General features: G+C 46.2%; 1 protein-coding gene across 3 annotated transcripts in view; it reads left to right on the top strand.

Moving 5' to 3' along the window:
- Nucleotides 1-16,800, top strand: part of LOC116957799 (phosphatase and actin regulator 1-like) — a 151,597-nt gene that overhangs the window by 109,190 nt on the left and 25,607 nt on the right. For all 3 annotated transcript variants that reach the window (XM_076073851.1, XM_032980171.2, XM_076073852.1), the window contains 5 exons: nt 2,726-2,878; nt 4,376-4,624; nt 6,880-7,016; nt 8,973-9,271; nt 10,143-10,339. In XM_076073851.1, coding sequence (XP_075929966.1) covers nt 2,726-2,878; nt 4,376-4,624; nt 6,880-7,016; nt 8,973-9,271; nt 10,143-10,339 — 1,035 coding nt within the window. The remainder of the gene's footprint in view (nt 1-2,725; nt 2,879-4,375; nt 4,625-6,879; nt 7,017-8,972; nt 9,272-10,142; nt 10,340-16,800) is intronic.

Genomic DNA, 16,800 nt, shown 5'->3' with positions numbered 1-16,800 from the left:
AATGATCAGTCTATAATTTTAATGGTAGGTTTATTTGAACAGTGAGAGACATGAATAACAACAAAAAAATCCAGAAAAACGCATGTCAACAATTTTATAAATTGATTTTCATTTTAATGAGGGAAATGAGTATTTGACCCCTCTGCAAAACATCGCTTAGTACTTGGTGGCAAAACCCTTGTTGGCAATCACAGAGGTCAGACGTTTCTTGTAGTTGGCCACCAGGTTTGCACACATCTCAGGAGGGATTTTGTCCCACTCCTCTTTGCAGGTCTTCTCCAGGTTTCGATGCTGACGTTTGGCAACTCGAACCTTCAGCTCCCTCCATAGATTTTCTATGGGATTAAGGTCTGGAGACTGGCTAGGCCACTCCAGGACCTTAATGTGCTTCTTCTTGAGCCACTCCTTTGTTGCCTTGGCCGTGTGTTTTGGTCATTGTCATGCTGGAATACCCATCCACGACCCATTTTCAATGCCCTGGCTGAGGGAAGGTTCTCACCCAAGATTTGACGATACATGGCCCCGTCCATCGTCCCTTTGATGCGGTGAAGTTGTCCTGTCCCCTGAGCAGAAAAACACCCCCAAAGCATTATATTTGCACCTCCATGTTTGACGATGGGGATGGTGTTCTTGGGGTCATAGGCAGCATTCCTCCTCCAAACACGGCGAATTGAGTTGATGCCAAAGAGCTTCATTTTGGTCTCATCTGACCACAACACTTTCACCCAGTTGTCCTCTGAATCATTCAGATGTTCATTGGCAAACTTCAGAAGGGCATGTATATGTGCTTTCTTGAGCAGGGGGACCTTGCGGGCGCTGCAGGATTTCAGTCCTTCACGGTGTAGTGTGTTACCAATTGTTTTCTTGGTTACTATGGTCCCAGCTGCCTTGAGATCATTGATAAGATCCTCCCGTGTAGTTCTGGGCTGATTCCTCACCGTTCTCATGATCATTGCAACTCCACGAGGTGAGATCTTGCATGGAGCCCCAGGCTGAGGGAGATTGACAGTTCTTTTGTGTTTCTTCCATTTGCGAATAATCGCACCAACTGTTGTCACCTTCTCACCAAGCTGCTTGGCAATGGTCTTGTAGCCCATTCCAGTCTTGTGTAGGTCTACAATATTGTCCCTGACATCCTTGGAGAGCTCTTTGGTCTTGGCCATGGTGGAGCGTTTGGAATCTGATTGATTGCTTCTGTGGACAGGTGTCTTTTATACAGGTAACACGCTGATATTAGGAGCACTCCCTTTAATAGTGTGCTCCTAATCTCAGCTCGTTACCTGTATAAAAGACACCTGGGAGCCAGAAATCTTTCCGATTGAGAGGTCAAATATTTATTTCCCTCATTAAAATGCAAATCAATTTATAACATTTTTGACATGCGTTTTTCTGGATTTTGTTGTTATTCTGTCTCTCACTGTTCAAATCAACCTACCATTAAAATTATAGACTGATCATTTATTTGTCAGTGGGCAAACGTACAAAATCAGCAGGGGATCAAATACTTTTTTCCCTCACTGTAACTAACGCACAAACATTCCGCGTATAGATTTGTTTTTTTCAAACATGATTTATGGAAGAATTTCTGTAAAGTCGGATTTCCGTAAGTCGGATCTTCCGCAACCCAGGGAACTTATTGTATGTATGCGTGCCAATAAGCTGATGTGCCTGGTATGCAGGAGGTCGTGGGTTCGACCCCGACCCTGACGCCTGCTGTATATTTGGAGTTTGAATGTTCTCACCGTGGTCGCGTGGATTTTTCACCGGATCCTCCGGTTTTTCCCTCCTCACTAAGAAACACGCGTTCAGAGCATTTGGCTGCCATAAATTTCCACATTGTTGGCCACTTGTTTGAGCTGTCATTTGTGAACAGGTCGCTTCTGAAAAAGATCTACATATCTCAGTGAGCCTTAACTGGTAAAATAAAATAAAAATAGTGGTCGTTTCAGTAGTGTTAAGTATTTACTGTTATTAAATAAAATAAAGTACTTTGTCAATTATAATATCATGGCTATTCCTTACACGTTAAAGGTGCGGCTCTGCAACTCTGTCACTCATGCCGCTATTGGCAGATGATCCTGCACGAGAGGGAGCGTGAAACAACGGCTGTTCTCAACTTTGTTTGGCTGCTGCTCTTAACCCCCCTTGTTGAATTGTTCTTTCAACCGAGTTACAGCCGCTTGCCTGCGCCCAACATGGTTCTGAGAAATAAATGTACCAAAAATGAACGTCAGTATTTTCACCGATTGTCCACTTTGTGAGGCATATCCTAACTAGCCGGTAACTGCCAAGCGAATGAAAGAATTTCGACGGACGCTCTTGCACGCATTGCGCAATTTGTTCGTGCTCGCTGGTTACTCTTGGAAACCATATTGCGAACGATCAATGAGTTTAGAAAGGTCTTTTGTACCATATGGATCTACATTTTATCGTAGTTATTTAAGTTGTGCAGATTCATGCATGATTATTTACCAGTGACTCTTGTATTATATAATTTCACGCATTTATAAATCACCTGACGTACCCCCCCCTGAGACATTGCCATGTGTACCCCAAGGGCGGGCCGCGTACATCCGGTTGAGAACCACTGCTCTCGAGGGTCCATCTCGTGGGTATTTGGCCTACTCTTCCATGCTGTGAAGGCATCTTTGGAATAGGTGGGAGTGCCCGCACGTCATCCCGCCACTCTGCTGACCGACTTGTTTGCGTCTTCCCCCGGTGCCAGACGACCAGACGCCGTCACCATCCGAAACCTCCGAGGAAGAGGATCATGGGACTCCTGGAGCGGCCAATCAAGAGGCAGAGGCACAGGAAGGGGCGGAGACTCCTGAGCATGACCAATCGGATTCCACAAGTGCGGACCAAGATAAAAGCAAAGGTACACGTGCTTCCATATTCTTGGTTCTTTCGGTAAAGTCACGTAGAAGGGAAATAATAAAATAATAAAAAATCAAACATTAATAAAATAAAATTCTCACGACGTTTCGGCCACAGCGCAAGCAGCCATACTGAACAGTGTTCACAGTGTTCATTGGAGCGCTGTCTTTCTGACGAACCAATAATATGAATCCCTGCAGTCACGAGAGCTTCAAATCGAAATTTACATGTGCTTTGCCTGGAAGATGAAAATAAAATCCTTTGGGTAGATCTTTGTAGTTGTGTCACACGGTCGCTGTTGTAACTTGCTGACCAGCCCATATTGGAGAGACCTGTGAAAAAGAGCTTCAGAGCTCCTCGGATTCCTCCTGCAATCCAAATAAATGCTCGGAGGATTCCTTCTGAAGTCTCGTATAGCACCATCTTAGTTTGGCTAAATTCCAGCTCTGAGAATTAAATGTATCAGTTTGAGGAACAATTCCACTGTAGCAGGGTCGAGTGGAAAAGCGATGTCCTCTACTCTCAACCAGGCATTCCCGGACAAAAATTATTACAGCATTCCCTCCTGATTCACTCACGGCACACACGCACACTGTTTGTTCTTGTAACATTCTTACCCGCCCCTCCTGGACATCTGTGACAAAAAGAGCTTTATAGCTCATCGGATTCCTCCAGTATAAATAATCTGAAGAATTTTTTTTATAATTATATATAGATATTGCAACCACCGCGGTTCCTTTTCTCGTGAACTTAACTTTTGTTGATTCCTCCACCGGTGTTGAAGACTCAGTCTCTAGCAGACGCTGACTGCTGCGACTCATCCATCGAACTGTGTACAACCACCACCAACACTGCTGATTACAACACGCTCATGCACTCACTCACCCACCCACAAGACGTGCACGGAACCAGTCGACTTGGAACGTTGCGCCAACGTTGGGTCCAACAGTTACAAGCACGTGCCAACATTGGGCAGCGTCGCTTGTTTCACTGGGTATCGATGCAAAGACAAAGATCCCCTCTATAGCCTTAACAGACTGTTTGGGCAAGTGCTGTTAGCGAGCACCTATGAAGGCCGGCACGGCACACGAGGGGGTGGGTGGGCAGCATCACGCCCGACCGCCTTTGCCTCCCCAGTGGCGATGTTTTCACATCGCACCAGGTACTCATTTGAGGCTGAGTCAACCTAGGAGAGGCCAAGAACCGGTTCAGATAATCATCACTCGGGTTGGCCACGAGTGGGTTAGTAGCGCAGCGCACTAACCGCTGCACTACCACTCCGTCACCCACCCACCCACTCACCTACTCACGCAAACACCATACTCCTGATCAAAACAACCCACCCACCACACTGCAGGTCAAAACACTTCTCTCTCTCCCCTTCTTCCCTCGCACCACTCCACTCTGGACTCTCTCTCTGGCCATCTCTTCCCCCCCCGCCCCCCCTCCCCCCCCCAAAAGCTCGTCCGATAATAACGGTCCCCGACCCATCCCACAGAAACCAAGGACGCTAGCGGGAGCCAATCAGACGAGCAGGCGCAGCCCGCGTCGCCCGCGCAGCCCAGGAGGTCGGCGGGCCAGGCGCCGGAGGCGGCGGCCGACGCGGCACACCCGACCAAGGAGGCCGGTAGCGGCTGCCCGGCCAAGCAGCCGCCGGCCCTTCCCCCGAAGCCCTCGGCCGCCGCCGCCGCCGCCGGCAGTGGCGGCGGCGGCGGCGGCGCCAAGACGGCCGCCGCCGCAAGCGCAGGTGAGTTCCCGCCGCTGGGCGAGCGCCGTCCCCAACCGTAGCTCGCCGGCTCGCTGGGTCAGCGCGGGGCTGGCGAGGGCTGGCGAGGGTACGGTTGCAGCGACGGGTGTTTGGCTGCGCCGCTGTCTTTGCCGCGGGAGGGAGTTGTCACCGCCGATGAAGGGTGATCCTGTCGATGGCTCATTCTGCGGGGGGGGGGGGGGGGGGTTCTCACCTGGCTCTAAAGAAATGTCGTAGAATTGTATAACATAATTAGAGAACAGAATTGTAGAACATAATTGTACAACATAAATATACAACAGAATTGTAGAACAGAATTATACAACAGAATTATACAACAGAATTGTAGAACAGAATTATACAACAGAATTATACAACAGAATTGTAGAACAGAATTACACGACATGATCTAACCGACGAGGCTCCTGTGCAGGGAGGTATCGGATGTTCTCTCTGCACATTCACGAGCGTTATCAGCAGCCTGCCCAAGTCTGCCTCGTGAAAACCGCATTCGGTGTTTGCACTCCGCTCACTCCTCCAGAGTTCGTGCTCTGATTTCTGTTCGCTTCATTGCTGTAAGTTGGTTGATTTGTCTTCGTAACTTATTGAAGTTGTCTTTGGTTTTGCCGTTTTTGATGACCCTGAGATGCCAGGAAGAGGAACAGATACATGAGGCACAAAAAAACCTATTTTATTGCACCAGGAACGGCGCACTGAGCTGTGTAGCTCTATTTCAGAAGCAACCTGAACACAAATGATAGCTCGATGAACTGTCTTGTCAAGTACAGGGGCCTAAATACTCTCAATGTACGCTGATTTCTAAATGTGGAGGGAAAAACCGGAGGACCCGAAGAAAAATCAACGCGGTCACGGGGAGAGAGGCATGCAAACCCCAAATATAGAACAGGCTGCAGAGTTGGGTTCGACCCACAACCTCCTGTATACCAGGTGAAGTAGTTAACATCTCTCCACCGCGGCGCCCCACAAGAAAACCACACAGAATGTAACCGGTTTTGGCCGAACATCCCAGTGGTGAAGAATAAGTTGCAAAATTACTCGCCCCCTGACTGCGAACACTAGACAAGACCCTCCTGAGACTCAGTGAGGCTTTCCTGGGTGAAATATTGTCATAAAATAATAATAACTTAATAATATATAATGATATAATAAATAATCTATAATAATATACTAAAATATTATTAATATAATAGTAATTATATAATAATGTCACAAAATAATGAGATGCATGCAGTGTTTAACAAACCCAATTGCTAGCGGCTCCCAGTTGGAAGGTTGCGAGTTCCAATTCTGCCTGGGGGTTGACTTGGCCCATGATTCTTCCATGGTCATTTTAATAAGTACCACCTTATGTGGGAACCAACAGTGGTTTCCCTATGGATAGGGGAACCATGGTGACGAGACGTTATCTACCTCGACTGGTATGCAGGAGGTCGTGGGTTCGATCCGAACCCTGACATGTTTTGAATATTTTCCCTGTGGTTGCGTGGATTTTTCTCCAGGTCCACCGGTTTTTCCCTCTATATTTAGAAACATGCTTTTCGAGTATTTTTGCTGCTAGAAATTTCCACGTGATACGCCACTTGGTTGAGCTATCCTTTGTGGCCAGGTCACTTCTGCAAAAAGAGCTACATAGCTCAGTGGAACCTTACCTGGTTGTATTTCTGGGCCGCCAGCAATGCCCACATCCCAGAGAATAAAATAAAAAATAAAAAAATGGAAAATGCACAAAATCCTTGTTCTAGATGACATATGTTAGTTAAACATCGCCAGTGATTAGGAGGTCGATGTCGAAGTTCTAATTGAAAGCCACTCATGGTTCTCTGTCTGTGTGGAAACGGTTTAGTTTAGATAGACTCACCATGCCAAATTAATTGGAAATTTACACCACTGGCTCAGGGCTGTGACACGGAGATGAGCACCCTCTCATTTGAGCAGCAAATCGCTTTAGACACGGAAGGCAGTGTGAGTTTCGCTGTGCGATCGTGCGTAAGTGGACCAGGCGCTTTATGCAAGCACCTGACGCGAGTCCCCTGCATTGACATGGAAACGCCAGAGGCAGTGTCGCTACTGAAAGGCCTCGGTAAAAACTCGATGCTTGTCGACAGGCTCGATGCTTGAATTATTCTGAAGCCCAGGCTTGGATGCTCAGAGTTGCTCAGGGTTGCTCGGGGTTGCTCAGAGTTGCTCAAAAGTTTACTCGAAGTTGCTCAGGGTTGCTCGTCTCTCCGCTGCAGGCGAGTGCTCGGGGCCACCCCAGAAGGGCCCGGTGCCGACCAGGGCCTCTCCACCCGCGGCCTACAAGCGCATGGCCGTCTGCTTCGCGCCGGCCTCCATGGAGTCGGCCATCCTGCGCATGCAGCAGCAGCTGGCGGTACGCTGCGTACGCACGACACCCACAGCGCTTGCTGCACGCCCGCGCGGTGCCTTGTGCCCTGTGCACACTCACGACGTTGGGATACTCAGCGCACACACTACACACTGTGCACACACACTACACACTGTGCACACACACTACACGGAACACGCTGCGCACACTACGTGGCACACGCTCCGCACCTCCGATTAGCGCGGTTGGCTATGTACGGTGCGAAAGAAGTTCAACGTACATATGTACAGTCTCCTTAGATTCGCAGGTGCAAAGGGGAACGGCGTGCCAACGGGCGGCAACGCAGCCGGAACCCGGCACCAAGCTCTGTGGCCCCTATATTGGGATGTTAGCGAGCGATTAAACGGTTGGGATGAAACCAAAGTACCCCTGAGAAAACCCATGCGTGCCAAAGAGACTCTATTCCCGTACTGATGGAAGCAGTCGGAGATTCATCCGCCCGCTGTACCTGGCGAGCCAGGGTATGTCAACCCGGACGCCCACGGGGAAGGCGGATTCGTGACGTGTGTGTGTGATCCACCAACCCTTGCTGCTGCATCCACAGTGCTGGATTGCAGACCGCGTGCGTACCAGTGAACTCTCAGCGAGCTCTCGCCTGGTTAAACAAAGATACAACAACGCGTACATTTCTTTGACAAGTCTATGCAAATTCATAGTTTTCATGATTGGAAACTGGCTTGCACGTGAGAACTTCTACTTGCTGGAAATGGCGATAATTTGAGACAACAGCATAATCACACTTGCCTTTGTCGCACTTGCATGCGTCATCGCAACCTCGTTAATTATGTAACAATCTTTTTCATTCAATGATTCCCCGAAAATAGATAATTGGCCTAAAAGTCACGAGTGTGTCAGTCGTTGCATAACGTTTTGATTATTTCGAGTGCCGCGTGTGAAAGCGTTTTATGAAGAGTTATCTTGAAAAGAGCTGCATTATTTGAATTCATTCCTTTAACAGTACAGGCTTGTTAGATTATACTTTTTTTTTTACAACGGCGACTTGGGTGACCGCACTTTCTCAAGGGCAGTTTAAAATACCTTACAATTTAGTTGTGTTTTGATTTAAAGCTTTCGTGACTGCAGGGATTCATATTCTTGGTTCTTTCGGTAAAGTCTACGTGACTTTACTGAAAGAACCAAGAATATAATTTAGTTGTGCTTTTCTGCTCCTGGTCTGCCTCCAACACGCATGTTTTAGATCATATTTGGCGGTGGTTTTTTAATGTTTGGCATCAACATTCCCATGCCGCTTGATTTTGGCTGGGTCTCTCCGAGTTCGGTGACCCGTAAAACAATACCGCGCACCACATCCATCATGCCTCTCAGTGTGGCTGGTCCGACACTGGTCTGACACTGGTCTGACACCGGTGAGACTAGGGCATAAAGAAGGCTGTCTCCGGTGTAGGCCAATCAGTTTCAAAGACAAATGCATATATTATCAGAGCATGTTTGTTTGCATGTTCACGACTAGTATGTGTGGTTAATGCAGACTTGATTCCTTGCAAAAGGTTTATATTTGCCAGAAAGGGTAAAACCTATTCTTATATTTTCATACTTTGATACTGGCAAAAAAGTCCCATTTTGTGGCTGCTCACCACGAGCTAAAGATGCTCTGAGAGTGGCATTGTCTTTGTACTGTTCACCATCTGGCATTCTCTGGCCTGACACTGGTGAGACTAGGCTCTAAAGAAGGCATTCTCTGGTGTAGGCCAATCAGTTTCAAATACATTGCATATATTTTCAGAGCTTGTTTATTTGCATGTTCACCACACGTACAGTGTGTAGTTAATGCAGTTCTTGATTCCTTGAAAGAGGTTTATATATGGTGTTTGAACATCTTATCAGCTGTTTCATTGTCAGAAAGGGTAAAACCTATTCTTTTTTTTCATCAAAAATATATCAATACCATTGTGGGGTTATAATCAACATGATCACCCACAGGCTTCATCGGCCGCAAGGCCCAGTGGGGGCCTGCACTTCCTTTCTCAGCCTGCCAGCTTGCCTGGTTGCCAGCCGACTCAGCAGAGTCCCCAGAGCTCACAGCCCCAGCAGCCCCAGCAGCCCCAGCTCCATCATCAGCCCCAGCAGCAGCAGCAGCATCATCAGCAGCAGGCGCCACCGTCTTCCTCGACGTCGCAGGCGTTCCTCCTGCAGCCGCCCAGCAGCGTCATTGAGGAGCTGAACCGAGCGCTCGCCAAGGCTGCGCAGAGGATCGAGGGCTACACCGTGGCCGTGCCGAGGTGTGGGCTGCCTGCTCCACCATCCCGAGTGGCCGCCCGCTTCAGACTTTTGCGCAGCGTTCACGTTGCGATGCCGCATTGGTAGTGGCGCACAAATAACAAAAGCTCGCGTTCATCAGTCGCAACGACTGCCCTTGGAGTAACAGAGATGTAATAATAATGAGCGTCGCTTTGGGCGATGGCCCTTCTGTGTAGCGGAGAGATAGAGAGGCCAGAGTGATTGAGTGAACAATAGAGACTGGACTGTGGGGGCTTTCATGGAAATGTCACTTGAAAGCGTTTCTAGATGAATAATCGAGAATTGTGCGGAGTGTTTGTGTGTAAACTAAGGCTGTCCTGATTTGGCCGGGAATGTCTGGGTTTCAGGGCAGCTGTCCGTTGTCCCCCGAAAGCATTTGTGTAAATCTCCGTTTTGTCCCGGGTTAAACATTTTTTTTTTCCCAGGCAAACTTGAGAATTCCGCTCACCTCTCCCCATATTAATCTTGATTTGAAGCTTTCGTGACTGCAGGACTTCATACTCTTTGGTTCATCGGTAAAGTCACGTAGATAGAAAAATAACTAATAGATCACGACGTTTCGATCGCAACACAAGCAATCGTCTTCACGTGAAAAAACACAGCAGGCGGACTGCTGAGGCAGGAAGAAATCTAGCGAGAGAGCTACTGCAGCCAAAGGTTATATACGTTTGAGGTGGGTACAACCCACGGGTAAGTGGGCGGGGCTAGAGATGGAATTTGAAAGTAAATGTAGGAATCGGAACCTCACCACGGCGATGCCACCTCAGGTGGCCCTGTCAAGCGAAGCACCCCCTGGGCCCCAAGGACTGACGCTCTTCTCCGTGGGCCTCGCTTGCTTTCTCCCCCGCAAAGGTCGACGTCGTCGCTGAGGCTGGAGAAGGAGTGCCCGACACCGCGGACTACCGCCACGGGCCTCGCGGACGCGAAGGAGGCTCCACCGCCCGCGCCCGCCTCTGTGGCCTTTCCAGCGGAGGAGAACAAGGAGAACCGGGAGAATGACGGGGGGCCCTGGCTGCACTGGGAGCATGGCGACGAGATCGAGGCCTACAGTACGTCGCGCGGCCATCGGCTAACGCGTTGCCCGGAAAAACGCGTCGCAGATGTCGGGACGCCGCGGTGGCTAGGAGATGTTTATTCCCTCGCCTGGTGTACGGGAGTTGGTGGGTTCGGTCCCGACCCTGACGCCTGCTGTTATTTGGAGTTTGAATGTTCGCCCCGTGATCACGTGGACTTTTCTCCTTGTCCTCTGGTTTTGCCCTCCACATTTAGAAACATGCATTTAGAGTTCATAATGAAGGTTTTTGGGTTAGATCGCGTTATTTATAAATGTGTCATAACCCTCCACCACCCGACACGGCCAATCAGCAAAAAAAGTGTCACGTTGACAAAAGACAAATACATTTTTATTTAAAGCTTTCGTGACTGCAGTAAAAGACAAATAATTCACTACTTTAGCCCACCGGTGTGAAGAGTGAATCCACAACATTTACAGTTTGAGTACGACGTTTCGCTGGTAATTACATCCAGCATCATCGGGCAATTGGCCAGAATGGTAAAGCCCTCGCTTGCTCCCGGTCTTAAATAGAGCAGCAGGGTGACGTCATCATTTAACTCATTTCAGGTGCAGTGATTTGAGGTGGAGGGGGGGGGAGTATTGTAATTATGTAATCGATTAGTAATCAGTCAATGGTTATGATTAGTAATGAGTTGTAGATTAGTAATTAGTTGTAATGTGTGTTAGTGATTATACGCTATGTTAGTAATCCGTTAATTAGTATGTGTTTCCCCTATAAGGAATTGTAATATGTATTATTTAATAATATACTTCCAGGCTGCACTAAGCCTGTAGCTGCCAGAGCGATTAAAGTAATTTTTATTCCTCTCAATTTAAATTGATTCTCTAATTAGTCTTTGCCAGTCATAATTAGTTTTACACAACACTTCAACGTTATCAAAATCAATTGAGTGTCCTTGTAGAAAAGCATGTTCTGCCACTGCCGACAGTTGTTTGAGATCATTTAATATTTCTTTGATGTTCTTTTAGTCTTACGCTGATGTTACGTCCCGTCTGTCCAATATAGCATCTGCCACATAAACAATTAATCCGATATACACCTTCTGTTGATAATTTAGGTAATGCGTCTTTAGTGCAAGATACTAGTTTTTGAATTTTGTGTACTGTACCAAATCTTACTGTAATGTTTTGCTTTTGCAAAACACGGGCTAATTTGTCAGTTACTCCTGAGATATATGGAATTTTTATTGTTCTAACAATCTGATCCCTTTCAGCAGTATTGCTTTGCGATCGTGATTTGGCATTCAGTGCTCTGTTAATTTGAGCATTATTGTAGCCATTCTGTCGTAGTGCGTCTTTAACGTGTTTGATCTCTCTCACTAGACTTTCACCATCTGACACTGTTTTCGCCCGATGTATGAGCGTCTTGATAAGAGAGGATTTCTTAGCTGGATGATGATGCGAATCTGCATTCAGATAGGCATCAGTGTGCATTTGCTTTCTGTAAATGCTGTGTGTTATTTTACTGTTTAGGCCACGTCCAAGCAAAATATCTAGGAATGGGAGTGTGTTATTCACCTCCATTTCCATGGTGAACTGGATGGCCGGGTTTTGTGCATTGAGATGATTTAGAAAATCATTAAGTGTATCTTTACCATGTGGCCAGACAACCAAAGTGTCATCCACATATCTAAACCAAAAAGATGGTTTTAATGTGCTCGAGGCAAGTGCTCTTATTTCAAAGTTTTCCATGTACAAATTTGCTATAGCAGGGGATAAAGGAGAGCCCATTGCTGCTCCTTCCTTTTGTTTAAAGAAATCCCCTCTCCATAAGAAGTAAGTGTTATTTAAACAATGGTCAGCAAGTTTCGGAATATCTTTTGGTAAACCTGTATTCTTTACTAGTGTATCAAGTAATTTAAGCGATTCGTTCACTGGAACCTTAGTGAATAGAGAAATCACATCAAAACTTACCAGAATATCATTAGGATTAAGTTTAATATCTTTAATCACATTCACAAGATGTTCTGAATTTCTTATGAATGAAGATGTCCTACCGATGTAGGGCTGTATTTGTTTAGTTATATATTTTGCTAATTGATATGTGGCAGAGCCAATTGTACTGACTATGGGTTGTAATGGGATGCCGATTTTATGAATCTTTGGTAGCCCATAGAGTCTAGGTGGTTTTGAGGCCCTTGGCTTAATTTGGTATTGCTCATTCTTAGGGATTAAGGAATTTGCAATTGTTAGAGTAGTCTTGCGTTCTAAAGTATTAGTTGTATCTCGTTTAATTTTAATGTAGGTACTTTCCTCTAGTAAATTTCTAATTTTATTATCATAATCGGCTCGTGACATCACTACAGTAGTGCGGCCTTTATCAGCTGCCAGGATTTGGATATCCTTATTTACACGCAGCTCTAAGGCTTTTACCTCGCTAGAGCTAATATTTACTTTTGGAACTTTGCTATTCTCAATTATTTTGGCAACCTCATGTCTAGTCATCTCTGCCTCATTATGTGGAAGGAGTCTTACTGCTGATTCTACCTCAGCAATTATCTCATCCACTGGAATTGTGCGTGCGGTAACGGCAAAGTTAAGGCCTTTAGAAAGGACAGAGATCATGTCACTGGTTAAAACAGTGTTAGTCAAGTTCATTACGGTTTTGTTTTTAAATTGTTCGTTTTTAGTAGGGATTTGTTTATTATGAAGTCTGGAAAATGTATTAATTTGGTTAGTTTTTGTTAGATTAAACACATTATCAGCCGATTGTTGTGTTATGGTATCGATTATATTCCAATAATGCATAGATACACTATTGCTTATATCTAAGTGTAACTGCTTTAGCGATTCTGAAATGTAAAATAATTCACTCCTGTTGTGCTGTATTCTCTCTATTAATAATAATTCGCTAGCTTTGTGTAGTATTTGGTTAGCTTTAGAAGACTTTATGTGATGTGTTATTTTAACTGCGTTTGGTATTACCTTTGAATACATATTACAATTCCTTATAGGGGAAACACATACTAATTAACGGATTACTAACATAGCATATAATCACTAACACACATTACAACTAATTACTAATCTACAACTCATTACTAATCATAACCATTGACTGATTACTAATCGATTACATAATTACAATACTCCCCCCTCCCTCCACCTCAAATCACTGCACCTGAAATGAGTTAAATGATGACGTCACCCTGCTGCTCTATTTAAGACCGGGAGCAAGCGAGGGCTTTACCATTCTGGCCAATTGCCCGATGATGCTGGATGTAATTACCAGCAAAACGTCGTACTCAAAAACTGTAAATGTTGTGGATTCACTCTTCAACACACCGGTGGGCTAAAGTAGTGAATTATTTGTCTTTTGTCAACGTGACACTTTTTTTTGCTGATTGGCCGTGTCGGGTGGTGGAGGGTTACGACACATTTATAAATAACGCGATCTAACCCAAAAACCTTTATTATGAATAATATTGGTCGCGAAAGCCTACGTGTTAAAATGCATTTAGAGTATTTGGCTGTAATACATTTCCGCATGATAAGCCACTTCATTGAGCTACCATTTGTTATAGCCAGGTCGCTTCTGATAAAGAGCTCTACAGCTGAGTGGGCCTTACCTGGTAAAAAAAAAAGTTCAGTTAGTTTTAGATCCTAGCCAGTCAGTCACAGCGATCCCCTACTGCTGTTGAATTGAGCGTTGAGGCATAGGTGCTCATCTCCCGTTTACAGCCCTGCAGTGGTTGAAATTCCACGTTCCTTCGGGACAACCACCCTTGATCTCCCCCACAAAGTGGTTCTCAATTTTGTTGACCCCAGAGGGATGATGGACTGAGTTGGCTCCCAGCTATGATTTGAACTTCATTGGTGAGCGCCTGGTTAAATACGCTGGGCAATTGGTGGATTTACAGTCATTAGTTTGTGACCTTCAAACTGATTGGGTTTCATCAACATGAACGAAGGGTCGGAGTTTGGCCTCACGAGAGTAGCTCGCACAGACAGAGCGTCCTGCTTGGGAAGCTTCCCTGCTTACCATCGCCTGGCGTTTACCCTGAGCAACAAGTTGGGGGGACATCTGGCTTTCTCGCTGACCATTCCCACTACCCCATGAATCCTCACGTCCCTCAGGCCTCCATTACATCCCCAACACTTTTACTACTCTCCACCATCGATCTCTCATGCCAAGCCCAGGATAGCACGCTCGTTGAGTACACTGCAAGCGATATATCACCGTCTCCTCTACATGCCGAGACATCTTCATTGATGACCAAATTTACAAGTCATTCCGGAGTCGGCCAACTGCAACCTTGATGATTCTAAACCTGAAAAAAAAAAGAATCCGTCTCTGCTAATCTATCTATACATATAAAAGTCAAAAATTGTGTGTGGGTTTGTGTGTGGGTTTGTGGGGTTTACGTAAAAAAAAATAGCTAGGTACCACGCCGTAAGCCCTGCCGTGTGCAAGCGCTATTCCTTTTTCCCCATCTGTCAACTTTAAATGACTTTAATTAGCGATTTTGTGCAGTTTGCGTTTATTTAGTTATTAAATGGCTAGCGATCGACCGTACCAAGTCACACGCGTTTGGTGGGGGGGACGGCTTTTACCAAGTCGGTCGCGGTGAGGGGGACGTTTTCACACAAAACGCTGAGGTCAACTCTTCAATATGTCATGTATACCTCTTTGGTTCTTTCGGTAAAGTCACGTAGGTACCCACCCCCCACCACCACCCCAATGCGTGCAGTTACTGCTATAGAATCCCTACATTAATATCATATAGCGCTTCGATAGTAACTATTGTAGCGCGGGCGGGGGGAGTGGCCCAGCCCACAGCCTGCCAGGGAACCACCTCGGCCGGCTGCACAATCTAGGCGAGGCCGCGGGTTCTGCACGGGACTAGGCCTCACCACGCTAATGTTAAGTACAATTTTATTGCTTCTTTCGCTAAACTCACGTACGTAGAACAATTATATTAAAACAATTGGTTTTGAAATATTATTCGAATTTTGTTTGTGTGCAGACAACTTTTTTTTAATTACTTTTCGCTAACCTCACGTAGAGAGAAACCTATTATTTAATTAATCACCTTGTAAATAATTAATGACTTTTGCGTGCAGACAAATATTTTTTCATTTTCTTGCTTCTTTTGCTAAACGCACGTACATAAACAAACTATCATTTACATAACCTTGGAAATATTAACATACTATTGTTTGTGTGCACAAACATGTTATTTCATTTACTGCTTTCGCTAAACTTACGTACATTCAAACCTATATTTTTTAATAATCACCTTGCATTTATACGAATAATTATGTTTGTGTGCAGACAACTCATTTTTCACAATTTACTTGCTTTTTTGTGTGTGTGCCTATGTCCTTGTGTCCGTGTGAGTCCATCTGCGTGTCAGCGATAGTCGCTTTGTGTGTGTGTGTGCGTGAGTCGATATTTGTGTTGGTGTGTCGTTGTGTATGTGTAAGTCCAAGTGTGTGCGTAAGTCCATGTGTGTGTGCGAGTCAATGTGTGTGTCAGTCGATGTGTCTTGTCAGTAGATGTGTATGTGTGAGTTCATGTGTGTTAGTGTCAGAGTCGATGTTTTTGTGTGTGTGAGTCCATGTGTGCGTGTAAGTCGATATGTGTGTGTGTGTAAGTCGATATGTGGGTTTAGGTCGATGTGTGTGGTTGTCTATGTATGTGTGTGTGAGTCGCTGTATGCGTGTACGTCGATATGCGTGTGTAACTCCATGTGTGTGTAGCTAAAGTCGATGCCTGTGTGTGTGAGTCCATATGTGTGTGTGTAAGTCGCTGTGTTTGTGTGTGTGGGTCGATGTCTGTAAGTGTGTGTAAGTCGACCCGGGCAACGCCGGGTACTTCCCGCTAGTAAGTTGTATTTAATAGAAAATGTGTCTTGGTTCGTGAGGTCACAATCAACAACACCGCTTGCATACAAACAAATCATGACCTTTGTATTGTCATTCTGTTCTGTTCAAGTGTGTGAATGGCAGCAATGCGTTCAGGGCTAAATTCCAATATCGAGGTCTGTTAGCCACGACGAGAGGGTTTCACCAGAGAGAGAGTTCGTGTCGTGTCGCTGCTCCTCCGTTGAAGGAGCGCAGACCACAGTGGGTTTATTACACGTGTAGTGATTGTAGAATCACTACTGTGTACACACGCACAAGCGTGACGTCACTATGCGGGGGAGCGTCATGACCACGCGGGTCTACACACACGCATGACGTCATCCCGGCTGGAGGCGGGAATGACGTCAGGGCCGGTTCTGGGCTCCGGGAGGCCACGAGGGTGGTGTGAGGCCGTGGCACTCTCTGTGACCCCGGCTGGACACGTGACTGGACCCCAGTGGGGGGCTGGGGGCCTAGGGGGTACCTCGGAGGGCACGTGGACAGCAGGGGGGCTTCGAGAGGGTTTTCGAAGGGAGGCGTGGCCGCGGTGGGGCCCGGGCACGCCGAGGCCCATATAAGCAGCCTCCT

The sequence above is a fragment of the Petromyzon marinus genome, chromosome 43, assembly GCF_048934315.1.
Source record: "Petromyzon marinus isolate PM22_M1 ecotype Great Lakes invasive population chromosome 43, UKy_Petmar_22M1.pri1.0, whole genome shotgun sequence".
Lineage (NCBI taxonomy): Eukaryota > Metazoa > Chordata > Hyperoartia > Petromyzontiformes > Petromyzontidae > Petromyzon > Petromyzon marinus.
Note: the sequence above shows the minus strand (reverse complement) of the source record. Positions and strands in the feature narration are given on the sequence as shown.